The sequence below is a fragment of the Vombatus ursinus genome, unplaced genomic scaffold, assembly GCF_900497805.2.
Source record: "Vombatus ursinus unplaced genomic scaffold, bare-nosed wombat genome assembly UNPS02014841.1, whole genome shotgun sequence".
In the NCBI taxonomy this organism is placed as follows: Eukaryota; Metazoa; Chordata; class Mammalia; order Diprotodontia; family Vombatidae; genus Vombatus; species Vombatus ursinus.
The window spans coordinates 38,981,045-39,002,057 of NW_020954619.1; the positions used below are offsets into that span (position 1 = coordinate 38,981,045).

Genomic DNA, 21,013 nt, shown 5'->3' on the forward strand with positions numbered 1-21,013 from the left:
TGTATGGGGTAGAAAAGACAAGACAAAAAAGACAAAAATGCTTTCCTCACAACCCTATGAGGCGTGAGTAACATAAGTATCATTTCCAGTTTTTTTAATGAGGAATCTAAAGATTATAGAGGTGGTGAGTTGTCTAAGGTTATCTAGCTAGAAAGTGATAACGTCAGAATCAGAGCCATGTGTCTGACTCAAATCCAGTACTCAGCCACTAAACAAGCATGTGGTGGTGGGGGTGAGGGGAGAGGGTGTTTGGAAATATGTTGAATTAATTCAGGAAAGTTCTCTGGGTGAGTTGGATCTTGGATAGACAGTTGAAGAAAAAAAAAAATGGAACGATGTGGTGGACAAAACAGAAGAGATTGTTATGTATGTTTGGAAGAGCTTGTCCAAAGACTCAGGCAAGTCAATGAATACCATCTACAAGAAAAGTCTAAAAAGAACTGGTTAATTTAAACAATGCATAGGGGTTAAGATTTACTAGGAGATTAATGCAGATAGACAAGTGTATAGGTATTAAATATTAAATACCCTGAACTTTATTAAACTAATTTTATATGAATGATCTGGCAAACATATTTTGAAATTTTATAACACTTTTTAAAATAAAATGTTAGTTTAAAAAAATACGAAGATTTAAAGGTGACCATTTTGCAATCTTCACTGAAAAACAGTGATTGCACAAGGAACACCTAAGTCAGGAAATATTTATAATGAAATTCAAACTTGATTATTGATAGCAAATTTTAAACCTCAGATTGATTTTCTCTTGCCCATTCAGGATGCCCTTGGGACACCTACCCTTGGTCTTCATTGGTGTTTGCCAAAAAAATGCAAAATAATGTCCATATTGCCTCAGTAAGACATAGTTAAAAAAAAAAAAAGAATGAGACATAACAAGAACAAGACTATCATCTCACTAAAATAATCAATTCTACATAACTAATAAAATTAAAATTTCTTACTTAAAAAGTTGTATTTGTCTTCTCAATATGTACAAAGTGTTTTCATGGAGTTGTTTAAAATGTAGACGTTCATACTAAATCTTTTAGAAAAGAAGAATTTAAAAATTTTTATGTATGAGATAATGACTTTGTATCTCCGCTCTCTTCTTAATGTTTAGCTCTGGTTCGTGAGGCTGGCACTGTTAGTGAAGCTGAGCCTTTTCCAGAATGCTGAAATGGAATTTGAGCCTTTTGGGAATCTGGACCAGCCTGATCTTTATTATGAGTACTACCCTCATGTGTATCCTGGACGAAGGGGTAAGGCAAATTCACTACTGAGTTGTGACTATAAAGGGACTTTGCTTTGAATTTTAAAAAGACTGACAGATTTTTCTCCTTTAAGTTTTCATAACCTCACTAATTCCATATAATGAAATGTGTAGAATTGGCCCTCCTTACTGATTTAGAGAATGATTTCACTGACAAATTTTAAGTAGGACAAAGATAATGTATCGTTTGAAATAAGAAGTGAAAGAAACTAGGAGCAGGAAGAGTAACTATCCAGGTTATATCATTCTTGAGCCATGAGGCCATGGAAAAGAGAGAAGGGGTCAAATACAAAGGAGATTGTAGAGGAAGAAACAACATAACTTAGTACAAATGTAATGTGAACAAAAGAGAAAACAGAGTCAAAAATAACAAGTTGGTGTTCTTGACACCTTAAGATATATGTGCCATTAACAATGATAGGGACATTGGGAAGGTATACCTGTTTATGGTAAATAACAATGTGCTTACAACAAGGAAGATGAGAAGTCAAGATCATCAGTGTAAATTTAGAAATAATTTACATGCAAGTAGCAGTTGAAATCACAGTAGTGATCCAAAAGCTGTTCAGAGGAAGCAGAGCGGAAGTACAATTGTTATAGATACTATTAGCTAAAGGACAGAAGGAAAGAAGAAGAGAAGCCAACAAGAGACTGAAAAGGTTTAGGGAGTTAGAAAGTGGTTGGAGAGAAAAGGTAGTTATTATATATGTAAAAGCGTTTATTAAGTGCCTGCTATATGCCAGACACAATGCTAAGTGCTTTATAAATATCATCTCATTGGATTATAAACCCCTTTCCCATACATTATCTCCTGTCATCTTCACAACTGTGCAGCAGTGGATAACAAAGATATGATAATTTTCATTTGATAAATGCTAGAAACAGAGAAGTAGATCATACCGTCAAAAAATTTAACCGTGTAATATATCGTGGAGTCTCAGTTAAAAAGAACTTCACAGTGCATCCGGTCCCACCCATACCAGAAAAAGAATGCCCACTACAATAAATATATCCATCCTAGCTTAAATACGTCCAGTGAAAGGCAACTCCACCACCTCCAAAAGCAGTGCATGCTACTTGTGCGTAAATCTAATAGTTGGGAAGTTTTCCTTCCATCACTTACTTGTTTCTTCATTGCTCCTAGTTATGTTGGCCAGAGCCAAGCAGAATAAGTACGCTTTCTCTGCCATCTGAAAGCCCTCCAAAAAATAATAATATGTTCCCCCTAAAGTCTTACCTTCTCTAGGAACATTCACAGTCCCTTCATTTGATTTACACATGCCATGGCCTTGAGGTCATTCACCATCCTGGTTGTTCGTCTCTGGATATTCTCCACTTTCTCAATGTCCTTCCTTAAATGTGACACTTAGAATTGAATAAAATATTTCAGATGTGGTCTCAGCAGAGCAGGAGCATGCTGGGACTGTCACCTCCCCAGTCTGGAAGACTCTGGCTTTCAGAGTGCCAAACAAAGGTTAGAGTTACTTATGAAGAGGCAAAGAAATGTTCCCCAGGCATGTAGCATCACTTTTAACCCCTTGCCAACCTATATCATTTGTTATTTTCTGAGTAATGTATAATGATTCTTTCTGTGGAATCAGAAGGGAATGGTAAGGAGAATTGCTATTACCCATAGTGGGTACATTCTCTCCTCCCTCCCCCTAGCAACCTCATCCCCAGTCTCTGCCTCTGACATTTTATATGGCAATACAGAAATGACAAAGCCAGGAAATGTATATATTAATGGGAAAATTGGTTACACCGTAATCATTCCTTCATATTTCTGAGAAATGAAACCTGTAAGATCAACTGGTAGGCTTAAGAAGGATTTCTGAAATATTAAATTACTATTGTCTCCTTATTCAACTTTACTTGGCAGAGATGTGGGGACTGGGAAATCCCTCATTTTATATAGACATGCAGATATCCAGGATTCTATTATAACTGAGATCAGCCAAATAAATCTCAATACTCTTCTCTAAATCTTTCTTCTTAAATGTTTGCATTCAGATAGAGTGTGAACTTTTGTCATAAAGAACATTACCACACCCTTTCTCTGTTTGCAAAATTATTAAGTTGACTGAATCTGTCCTCTCTTACCTATCATTATTCCCAATTTTACTCTCCATACTCATTTTCCTAGCCTTTTTCTATAATGAATAAGGCTTGATATATAAAACCAGGGTGGTGCACTAGACTTTTGGTTGTGCAAAGGATAATAATCTAATTTGTGAATTAGTCAATACCCTTAATTCTCATTATCTTTTTTGCTTGTTATCTGCCTTTGGTCACTTGAGATTCATCCATAACTAGGCATGTTTACCTCTTTCCAAGCAGTGAAATTATGACTATCTCAAAACAGTGGAATATGTTAGTTTTGCTTTCTTTGAATAGTTGTAATAAAAGGGTAATGTAATGAAAAGTTAAAATGATTGGCTGCAGCGAGGTTTTAGGATTGTCATCTATTTATCAGATTATATATAGCCTTCTTCATTATTTTGCTTAACCAAGGTGGTGCCTTGTGTCATGGAACCGTTAGGGGTTTTACCAGGCCCTTCAAGCCCTTAGACACAGCAGCAGTCCTTTCATCCTTCTCCCTACATCTCTATGTCATCACCTTAATGGTATGTAGATAGAACAAACTAATAGAGAAAAGATTGTGTCCTGGTACACATTTCTGTATATCAACAACTAATCCAGCACAGTAAATAGAGTGCTGAACTTGTAGTCAGAAAGATGTGAGTTTCGAATCCATCTTCAGATATTTACTTGCTATATGACTTTGGCCAAGTCATTTAAACTCTGCCTTAGTTTTCTGATCTATATAGTAGGAATAATAATAGTAACTATCTCCCAGTGTTATGTGAAGATAAAACGAGCTAATATTTGTTAAGCACTCTGCAAACTTTAAAGTACTATAAAAATGCTGCTATTATTGTTATTACTACTACTATTAGTAATAATCTAAAACCTTTTTTTGGTCCAGTGCTGATAAATATGTACAAATTTATAGCACACAAAGGCTTCTTTTAATATTATTGACCTGTAAGTTCCCTAATGATGCTTGGGCAGCTAGGTAGCACAGTCAGTAGACTGCCAGGAGGTCAAGAAGACTCAATTTCCTGAGTTCAAATCTGGCCTTAGACAATTTACTATCTGTGTGACCCTTGGCAAGTCACTTGACCCTGTTTGCCTCAGTTCCTCATCTGTAAAATGAGCTGAGAAGGAAATGACAAACCACTCTAGTATTTTTGCAAAAAAATTCAAATGGGATCATGAGAAGTCAGATATGATTGAAAAATTACTGAACAGCAATAGTGATGCTCACAGTTACGGAAAATGCTCTGAGTTTTTAACCCCATTGAGGTCTCTGCAAATTACAAATTCAGAATTTTGCAAATATATAAACCTCTTTTTGTGAATTTCATGCAGTTGTTTATGTGGTAGACATTTCCAGGGTCACTTAAGGCTGAAACCACTGGCCCTTTTATTGAATTGACATCTTCCCAACCAGGGACAATTGAAATCTTATAATTCAAGAATGATATTTGGGGGGGCGGGGGTGGAGTTTCTAGGGTCCAGTAATTCATTACTGTGCCAGTGTTTATTGCTACCAGAACCTAGTGCTTTACATATAGTGGGTATTCTCTAAATCCATGTTAACTTAAAAAACAGTGCTGCAACATATTTGTCAGCACTGAAGTCCAATCCTTATGAAGAGAAAAGTTATAAATATGATAGGGGAATAGCTTTAAAAGGAGAAGACAAAGTCCTGAGTTAAAGAAGAGTAGTGCCTTTTTTATGTTGAAGAATTTTTTTCCTAAGGGTGTGCAGATCAGAAAACATGCTTTTGATTCTGCCTGAAACTAAATTGCATTGGGATATGGATAAAGAGAAGATAGTAGCTATGCATCATTAAGCAGCTAATTTAAATTGTGAAATAAACATAAATCATACATATATTTTAGTGAAAGTATATTAACATTCATCCAGAATAATATGCTGGATGTTTACTAATTTTTCTTCTCATTTTGTGGTGTAACAAGCATAAACATAAGATTTTGATTCATTTATTTCATTTCAGTTCGCAATATATTAGCAAAGCAAGTCATTAAAATGTACTTTCAGAAAAGACTATAGCGACTCAAACAAATAAATTACTTTTATGAATGAGCTTTAATACATTTTATTTAAATATTGTGCATAATTTTACCCATTCAAAATATTCATAACAAGAAATGTAATAAATCATATCTTAGAATCATGTCATTTTCCTTATTCTATAGCCAAGAAAGAAACAGTATTATGGTATTATCTATCCCTCTGACATTTCTAGCAGTTTTATATAGTTACTTCTACATACTTCTGGCAATTGGGAAAATATAAGCTGCAGTAAGTTTTCTTTTAGCTACCCATCAGTGGTAAGTGTCTTTTTTTCTTTCCTCCCTTCCACTTGAAGGATTGATTGATAAGGCAGGACCAGTTCAGGACAAGGGCTTTATTTTGCTTTAAACTTGGACAGAAGTAATGTTTTTAAAAATTCTATATTCTAGTGACTTTAATGATCTTGGCCCTGAGTTGAAACTTTGTTGAGCCTCAGTTTTTCTCATTCATAAAATTAAGGGAATTAAAACTTAATTATGACTAAAAATTGCTCTAAATTCTGTGATTCTCTGGTAGGTTCCTTCTCTGGAAGATTTAGAGAGAGGAAAGTCGAGAGTGATGTTAGATCCTTTATAGCATGGGAACCAGTTTCTTTTCTCTTTCTCTCTCTGGCCCTTTCCTCTCCTTTTTTTTCTTTTTCCCTTCCCTTCTTAAACTTTAGGTCTCCCAGTGATACTTTGAGTAATAGGTTGGTGTAACATACTTTTGGATTTTGCATCTTATTCTAGCTTATGTACTGAAGAACATGGAATTGGGGTCATTTTGTGTGTCTGATTTACTATTTAGAAACTAAGAAGTCATAAACTTTAAGTTTATTCAATCTCTACAGAGAATATTTAAAAATAATACTTTATCGTACCATTTATATGACCCTTCATGTTTAAACTTAACAAGTGAGATATTTTAACTACAACTGTCCTAGCACTTGAGAAAATCCAGAAAATTAGTCTTGGATATACTAATATACTAACATGAGGCAGGTAGTGAACTTAAAGTCCAAAGACTCAAAATCCTGAGTTCATATCTGGTCTTGGACACTTATTAGCTGTGTGACCCTGGACAAGTCACCTAACCCTATTTGCCTCAGTTTCCTCATCTGTAAAATGAGCTGGAGAAGGAAATGGCAAATCACTTCAGTATCTCTGCCAAGAAAACCCCAAATGAGGTCACAAAGAGTCAGGCATGACTGAAAAATGACTGAACAACAACACCATACTGATAGAGGATATCAAAACAATAAGAGTTGAGATAGCTTCTGGAAAACTCTCTATTAGACTTCTGGATATTCAGCGTTGAATACTTTGTATTGGGATGGCATACATTAATGAAAGAAGGCAAGAAAAATTGGCAAATGGGTTTTTAGGTTACTTATCATAATTTTTGTTCCTCTTTTTATCTTGAAACAGAAGTTCTTTGTAAATGATTTATAAGTATTCAACCAGAATCCTATTTTAATTGATCTCAGAAAATATCACAATTATGTCATTCAAATTTCATTGTACAATATAAATCCATTTTATGTATTATATCTTATAATAAGCACTTATTTATATAAAGATTTACAAAGTATTTTTATATAAGCCATCTTTTTTGATTCTCATAATACTGTTATGCAGTGAGTAGTATAAATATTTTTAAAAGTAAGGAAAGTGAAAGTCATAAGAGGTTACAAGACTTGCCCAAGACCTCACAAACTATCCTGTATCTTTTGGCTCTAAGTCCAAGATTCTACATAGATGAAGAAGTAGATTTATGAGATGGTAGTTATCAGTGTCCTCTTTGTTGCCATTTTTTGGTAATAATAATGTTGGCAATTCTATGCACCTATTTGATATCTTACTGTTTAAGAAACCATTCCTCACTACCCTCAAAATTGAGTCACCTTAGTATCAACTTCTTTTGTTTACGTTTCACTATTTGTGTATACTTCAGCTTTTTTTCCCACTTTTGCTTTCTTTAGTACTATTTCTGTCTCAGTGAAAGCTAGATGAATCATTATTTCTGAATAGGTTCTATCAGAAAATCCAAATAGTATATATTTATTACCAACTATTAAAAGCTTTTCATCCAATAAAATGAAATTTTTGAAATTTTATTTTCATTTATTCTTTTTCATCTCTTTTGCATTTATTCATACAGTTTGGTTCTTTTTAATTCAAAAATCTTGTTGATTTCTAGTTCATTTCTCTTTAATTTTTCTGTGGGGGCGAAAATACTGGAAATACTGCCAGGAACTATATAAATAAACTTCGTAGGACTGATTTCATTTGTGTAACATGTGCTCTGAAACTATGATCCCAATTCCCACTCCCACTGATGAGTCAGGTCTGTAGAGCCTAGTTACCGTATGTCCCCTCACGATTCCCTAGGGGTACCCCTAAGAAGAGTTGAGAGAGGTGCTATCTTTCTAATGCTATAGTTCGTGAGTCTCCATGGAAAGGAAAACTCATGAGCTTTTTACTTCCCTGATTATCCATTGCTATCATTTAGTGAGTCAGACAATTGGCTTTCAGAGCATATTTACTAAAGTGGTCTAATAAGAATAGTTTGTATAAAACATCCTCCCAACAAAGTCTGTGACAAAATCTCCCACAAATACATACAGCTTCCAGGGGAAAGTGAGCTCAAGTTTAGAGAACACGTGTGGCAAAGAGGTAACTCACAGCTCTTGGAAGTCCTTTTGCTAGAGCCTCCAAAATATCCCCATAAGTATGGTGTAGTTTTTTTCCACTGGGTTCTATTTAGAGCCTTGAATCTATCTTCCTCATCTCAACCTGTTTGTCTTTGGATCCCATTGTAGACACTGTCATCAGCTCTTCTAGGAGCACTGCTAGGACATCAGTGTGAATATGGGAGATCCAAAAGCCTTTAGTTCTCCGAAGTTTGAGGTCCTCTTTTAGTCAGAGGGGATGAAGATAGAGTACCTGAACCTTTCCATCGCCCACCCAAGTTTTTTTTGTTTTTGTTTTTGTTTTCCAGTGGTTTGGCCAAAATACTTTCTCTAGCTTGCTGCTTGCCCAGATTTCTGATTCCAGTTAGTTTTCCCTCAACCAAGTCCCTCAGCCAAACCAAATAGACTTCCTATGGGGTAGTGTCCAGGTCTTGTTTTCTCACGTGGAGAACAGTATAAATATGTTCTCACCTAATAAATGTATAAAGTGTGATGTCATCACTTTAAGTGGAGTGATATAATTTGATTGATTTACTCAATTGACCTCCCTTACATTTAATTTTTAAAAGATAATTAATAACAATGTTTATGTAGTACACTGTTTTGTGAGACAAGTTCCCTTCCTAGAAAATCTTGAGTACTATAAATTTTATTTCCTTACTAAATTTGACTTTCTTATAAATATGTATGCCCTTGTAGGATGCAATACTTCATTACAAAACCTCCTAAAGGGAAGTTCCAGAGGTAGAGTGAGGTGGCTTTATGTTTTATCACGCTTAAGGGAATGGTCTATTCCTTGATATCAGAAATCTTATTTGGGTTCTTTGTGTAGCTATAGAGGCAAAACTGAACTTAGTCTTGATAAGAAAGCCAAATTAAAGCTATTTTATCTAAGTTTCTTTATACTCTATAATATCACTAGAAAGAGAATTATTTCAAAGAAATTTTAAAGTATTTTGTTGAAGAGACTTAGGACTTAGAATTAGTAAGCCCTTTTTTAAACCTTTTCTCACCGTTTGGCCTCCTATCTTTACTGTTGAGGAGCATTCAACTTTTTCTTGTTTTGTCTAATTTTCATCGAATCATAAAAATCTTATGGTTGAAAGATGCCTATGTGGTTATCTAATTCAGTTCCCTTCCTGATATATGAGTCCTACCTATAACACTCACAGTAAGTGGTCATCCAGCTGCTGCTCAGATACTTCCGGGCAAAAGGAATCCTGTATCCAATGAGGGAACTCATTCCATTTTCCTACAGTTCTCATTATTAGGAAGTTCTTCCTTAGGCTGAACTGCATTCTGCTTTCTTTTAACTTTCTCCCACTGGCTCTAATCCTGAATTCTAAAATTGCCTAGTTTGAGTGTGTTGTTTTTCTTCTATACAACAGCCCTTCAACTCTGTAAAGGAAACTATTATGTCTACTCTTGTCTTCTCCAGGCTAAACATCCCCAGTTCCTTTAATCGTTCTTTTTTTCTTTTTTAATGGTAAACTAGCTTTTATATGGGGTTCAGAGTATACATTTCTTTTCTTTTCTTTTTTTTACATTTGTTTTTAAAACTGAGTTCCAGATTCTCTCCCTTTCTCCCTCCCCACTCCCCCTTATTGAGAAGGCAAGCAGTTCCATATAGGTTATGTATGTATAGTTCAATCATTCTTCTTATGCCAAACGTTTGAGTTCCTGCTCCATCTTGCCCTCCTCTAGACACACAAAAAATGCTGTCCCCAGGACTGAACACAACAACCAGGGTATGATTTTCCTACTTCGTTTCCATTTAGTGCTGTGTCTAATTTTTTTCTTCACTTGCTTTCACTCTTTGTAACCTGAATACGTGCAGGGCCTTTTCAATAGCATTAGATTAATAAGCTAAAGCACATGAAAATGGATCTTTTTTAATTCTCATTTTTCCTTTTCATAACTCTTCTAAAAAGAGTCACAAATAAAAAGGCTTTAAGAGAATTACTCTAACATCCTTACCCAAATGCTAATATAAACATGATTTTTGTTTTTCCTTTTTTTTTTTACTTGTCTTGCATCTAGATTTCCAGATTCAAATCAGAAAGAGATGAACATATTAAGCAGCTCTTGCTATAAGTATTGGTTCTGAGTATTCTGAGTTCTAAAGCGTGTGCTTTAGAAAGCTATCGTGAGCTTTTCTTCTCAGTTTAGAAGCTGTGGAGAGATTAAGGTGTTGGATACAGGCTGCAAGGTTTTAATGAATTAGGATTAGGGAATGTTTGTTTACTTAATAAAATATTAAATAAATAAAAATAATAAATAAAAGATTAATAAAAGAGAGAAATTGACTTGAGGAAATAGTATAGTAATAATGAGGGCAAAAACTGTTTCATTTTTGCCTTTGTATCCACAGCACCTAGCACAGTGCCTGTTTGTAGTAGGTAGTTTGTTGAACTTTGTTCCTGAAGAGAATCAAAATTACATCACAATATTACAGTCAAGTTACAGTGCATTCCACTGTGGGTAATCAGATCAATATGATCTTGGAATGCTCTGGCACAAGTCAGGCACAAATAGTCCATGTGAACATCAGTGGTGAGTTCCCTAAATTTGTGCATCTCATGTTTCTTTTGAGCTACTTCAATTTTGCTTTGCTCATAGAGCGCAACACCTTCTCTGATGAGGGCATGCCATGCTAACTGGTCCTGTGCCAGTGCCTCCTATGTCACACAATCAATTCCAGAGTTTGCAAGAGAGACCTTGTATTACTTCTTCTCACCACTATGTGAGCACTTGCCATGTGTGAGTTCTCCATAAAATAATCCTTTTGGTAAGTATACATTTGACATTCGAACATGGTCCGCCCATTGTAATTGTGCTTTCTGCAGTGGGGTGTGAATGCTTGGCTGTTTAGTTTGAGAAAGGACCTCAGTGTCTTGTATCTTATCCTGCCAGGTGATCTTAAGAATCTTCCTAAGACAATTCAAATGGAAGTGATTCCATTTCCTGGCATGGCATTGGTATACTGTCCAGGTTTCCACAGGCGTACAGCAATGAGGTTAGCACAGCAGCTCTATAAACCTTCAGTTTGGTAGTCAGTATAATACCTCTTCTCTCCCACACTTTCCTTTAAAGCCTCCCAAACACTGAGTTAGCTCTGGCAATGCATTCATCAACCTCATTATCAGTGTGTATATCCCTAGAAAGTGTACCGCCAAGGTAAGTTCACTTACCTACAGCATTCAGAACTTCTCCATTTGCTGTAACCAGTGGTTCCATGTATGGATGGTGTGGTGCTGGCTGATGGAGCACCTGTGTTTTCTTGGTGTTAATTGTTAGGCCAAAGTTAACACAAGCAGCAGAGAATCGATCCATACTTTGTTGCATCTCAGTTTCAGAGGCTGCATTGGGCGCAAAATCATCTGTGACAAAAAGTCTTACACCAACACTCCCTCCACTTTGGTCTTGGCTTGTAGCCTTTTCAAGTTGAAGAATTTACCATTAGTGCAGTAGCTGACTTTGATGCCGTGTTCAAACTCATTGAAAGCATTTGACAACATGACTGAAAGCATCATGTTAAAAAGCACGGGAGTAAGCATACAGCTTTGTTTCACTCCATTGATGACTGGGAAAGCATGAGAGCATCATCCATTATCCAGAACCTGGGCAAGCATGCCATCATGAAATTGGTGTATAATAATGATGAACTTCTCCAGGTAACCAAATTTTGACATGATTTTCCATAAGCCTTTGTGACTGACAGTATCAGAGGCCTCGGTCAGAACTACATACATTGTGTACAGACCTCTTTTCTGCCCTTGGCATTTTTCATGGAGTTGTTGGGCAACAAACAGCATATCGACCATTCCTTGGCCCTTTCTGAAGCCACACTTACTCTCGGTAGATGACCATCTTCCAGGTGACAGATCAGCCTATTAAGGAAGACTCTGGCAAAAATCTTTCCAGCAATGACTAAGAGAAACCCCACTGTGATTGTCACAGAACAGTCTATTTCCTTTACCTTTGTAGAGATGGACAATTGAGGAATCCTTAAACTCTTGGGGGAAATAACCTCCTCTTGCCATATAATCTGGAAAATTTCAGTCAGCTTTTGTATGAGCAGTGGACCCCCCACCTTGTAAATCTCAACTGGAATAGAATCAGCACCAGGCATTTTGCTGCAGAAGAGGAGCTTAATGGCATTCAAAACCTCTTCTTTGCTTGGAATTTCAGCTAAGAAAGGATTGACTTCAACCTGAGGTAAACAGTCAGTGGCTTCAGCATCAATTGATGATGCTCTGTTGAGAACACTGTGGAAGTGTTCAGCCTATCTCTCTAGGATCATATCCTTATTTCTAATCAATTTTGATCCATCAGCACTGAGTAATTGAGATGTGCTATGGGTCTTTGGCTCATAAATAACCTTCAGAGCATTGTAAAAACACTTTGGGTTGTTACTATCAGCATAAAACTGAATTTCATCTGCCTTCTTACTGAGCTAAGAATCCTATATCTCTCTAAGTTTTGCTTGTACTTTACTTTTTTTTTTTCATTTTTGGTGAGGCAACCAGAGTTAAGTGACTTGCCCAGGGTCACATAGCTAGTAAGTGTTATGTGTCTGAGACCGGATTTGAACTCAGGGCCTTTTGACTCAAAGACCAGAGCTCTATCCACTGCCCCATCTAGCTGCCCCTATACTTTACTTTTGATGGAATTAAATACTGCTTTCTTAGAGATGGATGAACTGTCTTGCTGGTAAACCCTGTGGAGTTCCTGTTTTTCATTTAGCAGCTTCTGAATTTCCCCATTATTTTCATCAAACCAGTCTTGATGTTTGCAAGTGTTCTGACCCAGATGAGCAAATGCAGTGCTGTACACCAAATCTCTGAAAGCTACCCACTCCTTTTCTGCCCCACTGTTGGCCAACTGTGTGTTGGCTCAGCTTTCACTCCAAGTTAGCAAAAAACTGTACCTGCTCAGAGAAGCACTATAATCTGTTGACATTTATTCTTCTGGTAGTCATTTTGCCTTGGGGCTGCCTCTTTTTGAATGTGAATATTTAACTTTGGAGAGGATAAGTCTATGATCAGTCCAGAACTCTGTGCCATACAATGCCTTTGTTACTCTCACATCCTGTCTGTCTCTTCTCCTTACAATCACATAGTCTATTAAATGCCAATTTTTGCTGCCAGGGTGTATCCACGAAGTTTTATTGCATTTAGGTAAATGGAAGACAGTGTTAGTGATGAGAATGTCATATGATGCACAAGTCTTCAGTAGTAAGTGACCATTGCTGTTGCTATTTTCAACTCCATTCCTCCCAATGACTCCCTGCCATGTCTAGTAATCTGAGCCTACACTAGCATTAAAGTCACATAAAATTATAAGCCTGTCCTCTTTTGGCACATTGATGATAAGGCTCTCCAGGTCTTCATAAAATTTCTCTTTGACCTCATCAGGGTTCGTCATGTTGGGTGTCGTGAGCCTGTTGTTCGCTCCTTTTGATAGGCATACAAATTTATTGAGTAGATTAGTTTCAGTTGCAAAGCCTACACCAGCTTCACTGTGGCCACTCCCGAAAAACTTGTATCTAGCTCCAACTTCAGTAAACTGGCCTTCATTTGCCAGCCTTGTTTCACTCAGAGCTGCTATTTGGATACAATAACTGCTATTCTCTCACAACAAGAGCTGTTCGTCTTTCAGGTCTACTGGACTTCATGGTTTCTATAAGTGTGCGCACATTCCATGTACTGATGGTGAGTGGAATCATCTTTGCAGAAGTTTTTGTACATTTTTTTGTGTTTCAGCTTCAGGTTGAGATCCCCACCTACTGCAGTAATCAGGCCAGGATTGAATATGCAGACAATTTTTAGGGCACTTTTTCTAGCCTGTTCCTCACACCAGGAGGTGAGCAGTGCGATCCTTAAAAGAATGCTCAGACATCCAGGTTACTGCCAAATACAACTGTTGCTTCCAGTGAGAAGATGACCCTATGGCCTGGGCTGCCTACACGCAGGGTTGTGACTATAGCAACCAGTGTGTCCACACCTGCTGCTTCATCACTTGCCTGTCGCCATGGGACTTTGAGATAGGTAAAAATGGTAAAATGGTACAGGTGATGCCTTTTGATTCTTGCATAAATTGGATTTAAATGAGGCAGAGTTGCACAAAGTCATTAGGCTTACTCTCTCTTCCAGAGTCATCACAGTCCAGCAGTAGGACAGAGTCAAGATGACTGGTGATGGCTCAAGATGCGGTAGATGACTTTAATGTCTTCAATGTCTAACCAAGGTCTAAGTGCTCCACAGTGCCTGCCTTAGCTGCCTACATGGCCATTGGAACAAATTGTTCTGATCCGCCTGTTCTACCAGGGCAAGTTTTCACATGTTTGGGGTAGACACCTCCCCAACAACTCACAGACAGCCCTCAATTACCCTCAACCTAGTTTAGCCTATCTGCCAAAATGGTTTACCAGGGTGTGGCCATTGTGCATGCAACAGCTGAGAGTTAAGTGGATTAGGTGGACACCAAAGGTGGAGAGCAGCCCTCAAAAGGGCTCAGCAGCCCTCACACCAGAGGGACTAGTCTTCCCTAAACACGTTCTACACTCCGCCTCCACATAGTAGACACTTAATAAATGCTTATTGATTGATTTGATTGCATATCATAGGTACTTAACAAATGTTTTTGAGTGAATAAATGCTAACATATTAGAATCTAACTTTTTAATGGCAGCTTTACTTATTTTATTCCTTTTCATATTACTTTTATGAAAAGGGAGATAGTATGTAAGTAAAATGCTATTCATCATCAGTAAATTAATGTTATTGTAAAGTGTTTCACAACTTTCTCTTGTACCACCCAAAATTTTTGAAAGAAGTTGCTTGTTTTCCCTCACAGCTTGATTTCTTCCCTAAAGGAGCTAAAGTTTCTTAGCTTATTGAATTTAGCAGTGGAAACAATATTAGGGATCATCTAATCCAACCCTTTCACTTTATAGATGAGGAAGATAATTCTTTGAGAGAGGGAAGTGACTTCTACAAAGTCACATGATATAACTAACTGAGCTAGAATTTTACCCCCAAGTCCAGAGTTCTTTCTGTTACGTTACACATTCTCTCCTTTTATCAGCTATAAAGTTTGCCAAATAGAACCTACTCTAAAGATGTGTTCAAAGCAATTCGAGATTCTTAAACAATACTATTTGCTGAAAATAATAAAATGTAACTACTGTTAGATCTTTTCTGCTGCTTCTGATATAGAACCTGTTAAAATAATTAGCTTGTTGTAAGCCTAGGGCAATATAACGCCCCATTAACTGCTACTTTAGGGAGTTTACATTAGACAGAAAGTTAGGAGTACGGGAATATTTTCTCTGAGCCCCCAGTTAGGGAAATTCCTAACATTTAGGCAGGTTCGAATCTCTGCCTTAATGTCCATTTATATCTACATCTAGTTAACACTGGGCCTCTTAGTGATTAAGGCAAAATTCAAGTTGCCAGAAATGTTTGGGTAAAGAAGTATCAGTGTATATTTATTTTGTTTGTTGTTAGACAAATACCAGGAGGGCAAACTGGGGAAAGAGCATACTTTTTTCCTGTTAATTTCTTATAGTTCTTAAGAAGATAACATCTGAAGGAGAAGGTTACATCTGGTGGCATCAGCTCAAGTCTTTTGCTCTAAGACTTCACTCCTTCCTCTCTGTTGCCAGAACCTCAGACTAACCTGGCTTCTTCATTTTATATAGGCTCCAAAGTGTGTTGGCAAGTTTTCTCAGCCAATCAAAACACACTTTTTGTAAATATCACTTAAGTTCATCCAAGTGCTTTTTACACTTAGTCTAAAGCCTGTGATTGAGATTGATTGATTTTTCTCACCTGGTTAAGTTAACAGAGCTAGCAAGGTTAGCATTTTATCACTTACTTCAATGGGTGTGGGAGAAGCTTATTACCATAATAGCAGCTAGTATTTAGGGTAACTAGGTCAATGCTGAAGCTTAAATACTTTGAACACATAATGAGAAGATGGGACTCACTGGAAAAGATCCTGATGTTGGGAAAGGTTTAAGGCAAAAGGAAAAGGAGATGTCAGAGGAAGAGATGGATAGATAATGTCATAGAAACAACGAACATGTACTTGGACAGACTTTGAGGGATAGAGGAGGATAGAAGGACCTGGCCTGACTGAACAATTCAACAACAGAAACTAATATTTATATAGCATTGTGCTATGTGCTAGACACTGTGCTAAGTGCTTGAGGAAACTGAGGCAAATAGGGATCAGTCAAATTACCCAAAGTCACACAGCTAGTGTCTGAAGCTGGATTTGAACTTAATCTTCCTGATTCTGGCTATCTACAGCTGCTTAGTTGCTGTTATCATGCCCTACCAAAGTAGCTGCATCTTTTGGGTTCATCCTTGCCTTCAACAACTGCCCCCACAATTTCATCACGTCTTTTCCCATTACCTGCTTTTTAGTTGTGAAATATCGGTACAAGAGGATAGAATGAGGAAAAACAAAGTATATACAAGTTTAGTGATTTCTTGCATCATCACCACTAAAGTTCTCAGCTGATGCTACATCTTTGGAGGTGGCATGTTTGGAGCAGGAGAGATGGGTTTAGAGGAAAATGTGAGCTCTATTTTGAACAGATTGAGTTTGAGGTACTTGTAGAACGTCCAGGCGGAAATGTCAGCAGGCAGTTGGTATTATGGGACCTAGCTAAGGAGGGAGATGAAAGTTGGATGTATAGATTTGGGAGTGATCTGCACAGAGATCATCATTAAAACCATATGAGCTGATCACCCAGGAAGAGAGTAGAGAGAGAAAGACGAAAAGACAGTCCAGGACAGAGTCAAGATTTCAGGTGACCTAAAGGGCCATATACTAAGAGACATATACATGGCTTACACATTAAGAAGTAGAATAAAAGATGACATTTGGGAAATGTATAATCAGAAAAGGAGATATATTAGTGAATATAGTTAGAGCAAAGAACAACCCACTGGTACCCCCATAATGTCAAAAGATCTAGAGCACATTGAGTAGATTTTGTATGGTAGCTTTATGAGAGGACATAGATAAGAGATCTCTGGAATCAAGTCACAGATAAGTTTCATTCAGTACCATCGGAGGCAACACACATCAGTAAGATCCTGTATCTTTTGAAGTAGGTGTAGATATTGATGTCTTCCTTTGACATTGCAAAGAAATTTGAAGGACATACCTTACCACCATAGTGTCATCAGACGTATCAAATCAGAGTTGAATTACTCAGATTAAAATTCTCCTTGAACTGTTAAGTTGGATAAATGTTCAAAATCAGCACTTTCTGTAACTCATTTGATCAATCAGAAAAGCAATTTATTGGCTTTTTACCTTAAGTAGAGACTTTATTGACAAGTCACTAGAACTATATTACATTTTAGTCTTCAGCTTTGTCATCTTTTGTGCTCAGTTTGATGCAGCTTACCTAAATTTTAGAACTCCGTAATGCCAAAATCATGAAAATATCACGATACACCCTAGTCACCTCTTAAGAGTCATTTGAATTTTTTTTTTAAATGTTCACCATTCTCCTTAAGTGAATTTTTTTTTAGTAGCTTAGTATTGCCACTATTCTAATTTCAAGGTCTTTCTCAACATCTTTCTGTCATAGGATTTCAAGGACAGTTATTCCTCTTCCTTTCTCTGTGAAGGAAAATACACTTCACATTATTCTTTGAACAAGAGAATGTATAGAGGATATTAAAAAAGGTTTGATTTCTTGCTGTTCTCCTAGATAAATTCATCTAAGGTTATATAAATAGAGAGAATGAATTACTTCAATATTATTTTCCTGTTTTGTTTTCTGTATATCTTTTGGCATTAATACTAGTGGTAATATTTTGGATTTAAATAATGCTTCTTCTGCAGAGGATTCAAAGCATTTCCTTTAATCATTTAAAAATACAACATCTCTATGAAGTGGGTAGGATAACTTACTATACTCCTGTTTAAATCAACAAGTCAAGTTAACAAACATTTATTAAGCTCTTATTATGTAGTCAACACTATGCTGAGTGCTGGGGGTCCAAAGAAAGACAAAGCAGTCCCAGGCATCAAGAAGCTCACATTCTAGTAGGCGAGGCCATAATCAAACAACTACATGCATACGAGACATGGATATACAGATATAAATCTACTTGTGTGTGTGTGTGTGTGTGTGTGTGTGTGTGTGTGTATGGGTATAGCTATATTTTAGAGGTAATTATTAAGAGAAGGTACAAACATTGATGGGTACCAAGAAAGCCTTCTTTCAGAATGTGGGATTTGAACTGAATCTTGGAGGAGGCTAGGAGGTAGAGATGAATAAGAATTATAGGCATGGAGAGAACAATTGGTCAAAAGGCACAGAGTCAGGAGATGGACTGTCATATGCAAGAAACAATTAAGAGGCCCTTGTCACTGAATCATAAAGTGTATAGAAGGTAGTAAAGTGTAAGAAAACTGGAAAGGTAGGATGGGACCAGCTTACAAAAAGCTTTAAAAGTGAAACAGGATTTTATATTTGATCCCATAGATGGTAAAGAACTTCTGGAGTTTGATGAGGAAATTACATGGATAGACCTACACTTGAGGAAAATCATTTTGGCAACTGAATGAAGGATAGAATGGAGTGGGGGAATTTAAGGTAGGGAGACCAGCCAGAAGGATGTTGCAGTAACCTAAATATGAGGTGATGAGGTCTTGCACCAGAGTAATATCTATGTCAGAGGAGTTTCGGTACCATACATGAGAGATGTTCTGAAGGTAGAATCAACAGAACTTGGCAACAGATTGGATATGAGGAGTTGAAAATATAAGCCTGGGTCACTGGAAGGTTAGTCATGTCTTTATCAGTAACTGGGAAAGAGAATACATTCAATTTTGAATATGTTGAGTTTTAGACGTCTGTAGGACTTCCAATACAAGTTGTCTAATAGGCACTGGAAGACAAGTGACTAGGGATCAAGAGAAGGGTTAGGGTTGAATAAATTGATCTGAGAATCATCTGCGTAAAGATGATAATTGAATCCTTGTCAGCTAATGAGATCAACAAGGAGACAGAATAGAGAGAAGAAAAAAGGGCTCTGGATAGACTTGGGAGACACCTATGGTTAGTAAACATAAACTGGAGGAAAATACTGCAAAGGAGACTGGGAAGGAATGGTCAGACAGTTTGGAGGAGAAACACAAGTGAGCAATGTCTTGAAAACCTAGAGATGAGAGAATATCAAGAAGAGAAGTGTTTTACACATGAAAAGAAGAGGGTATATACAAGATTAAGGGTTTACATTCAATGTGGATCCTGTAGTAGAACCTTTTGTCATTTTTCTCTGTCCACTAGTACTTTGTGATCTTTGTGATTTGATTATTAGTCTGCTTCTTAAAATGAAGGTTATTTTGGGTTTGGGTGTTTTGTTTTTGGTGAAATGGTGTTATGTCAGTAATTTATTCTTCATGTACAGAGGCATTTGTGTACAATAGAGGAGATTATTGTTCAGGTAAGCATTGGACTAGAAACTCTAATAGCCTTGCCAAGTCTTGAGTTTTTATAATTCCAGTTTTATGATCCTGTATTGCTTTTATAACTTTTTAGATGCATACAGTTAATCTATTCTTTCTCTTGCTAATGAAAGTATATAGAAATAAAAATATTTCCCCTGAATACTGCTTTGGCTGCATCCCAAAAGTTTTGTTGTTTTGTCTCATTATTGTCATTTCCCTTAATTAAATCATCTTATTTTTATGATGTTTTTCAATCCAATTTTTAGTATTAAATTATTTAGTCCTTTAAATTTGAATAGGTCAAATAATTTTTATTGATAGTTTTATTGTATCATAATCAGCAAATAATGTATTTAATATTTCTTTCCTGCATTTGTTTTTAAATTTTTAATTAATTTATTTTGAATTATCAACAGTCACTTCCATAAGCTTTTGAGTTTTAAATTTTTTTCTCACTCCCCAAGACGGCGTGCAATCTGATATAGGCTATACATATATATTCCTATTAAACATATTTTCACATTAGTCATGTTGTAAGTAAGAATTAGAACCAATAGGAGGAACCACCAGAAAGAGGAAACAAAACACAACAGAAGAAAAAAAAATAGCAAATAGTATGCTTCGATCTGCATTCAACCTCCAAAGTTCTTTCTTTGGATGTGGATAGTATTTTCCATCACCAGACCTTTCGAGATGTCTTAGATCCTTGTATTGCTGAGAAGGGTTAAGTCTATCAATATTAGTCATCACACAATGTGGCTGTTATTGTGTACAACGTTCTCCTGATTCTGTTCATTTTACTCGGCATCAGACCATATGAGTCTTTCCAGGTTTTTCTGAAGTCAGCCTATTCATCATTTCTTATAGCACAATAGAATTCCATTACATTCATATACCACACCTTGTTCAGCCATTCCCCAATTGATGGGCATCCTCTCAATTTCTAATTCTTTGCCACCACAAAAAGAGCTGCTATCAGCTCTATATTTTTGTACATGTGGGTCCTTTTCCCATTTGTATGATCTCTCTGGGATATAGCCCTAGAAATGCTCTTGCTGGGTCAAAGGCTATGCAAATTTTTATAGCCCTTTGGGCATAGTTCCAAATAGCTCTCCAAAATGGTTGCATCAGTCCACAACTCCACCAACAATGCATTAGTGTTCCAATTTTCCCATATTTTCTCCAGCATTTCTCATTTTCCTGTTTTGTCATGCTGGCCAATCTGATAGGTGTGATATGGTACCTCAGAGTTGTTTTGATTTGCATTTCTTTAATCAATAGTGGTTTAGAGCATTTTTCCATATGACTATAGATGGCTTTAATTTCTTCATCTGAGAACTGCCCATTCATATCCTTTGACCATTTATCAATTGAGGAATGACTTGTATTCTTATAAATTTGACTTAATTCTCCATATATTT

General features: G+C 36.6%; 1 protein-coding gene across 1 annotated transcript in view; it reads left to right on the top strand.

Annotated features, from left to right (window-relative positions):
* Positions 1–21,013, top strand: part of TRAPPC12 (trafficking protein particle complex 12) — a 149,674-nt gene that overhangs the window by 55,430 nt on the left and 73,231 nt on the right. The window contains exon 5 of the mRNA XM_027840449.1: positions 1,121–1,259. Coding sequence (XP_027696250.1) covers positions 1,121–1,259 — 139 coding nt within the window. The remainder of the gene's footprint in view (positions 1–1,120; positions 1,260–21,013) is intronic.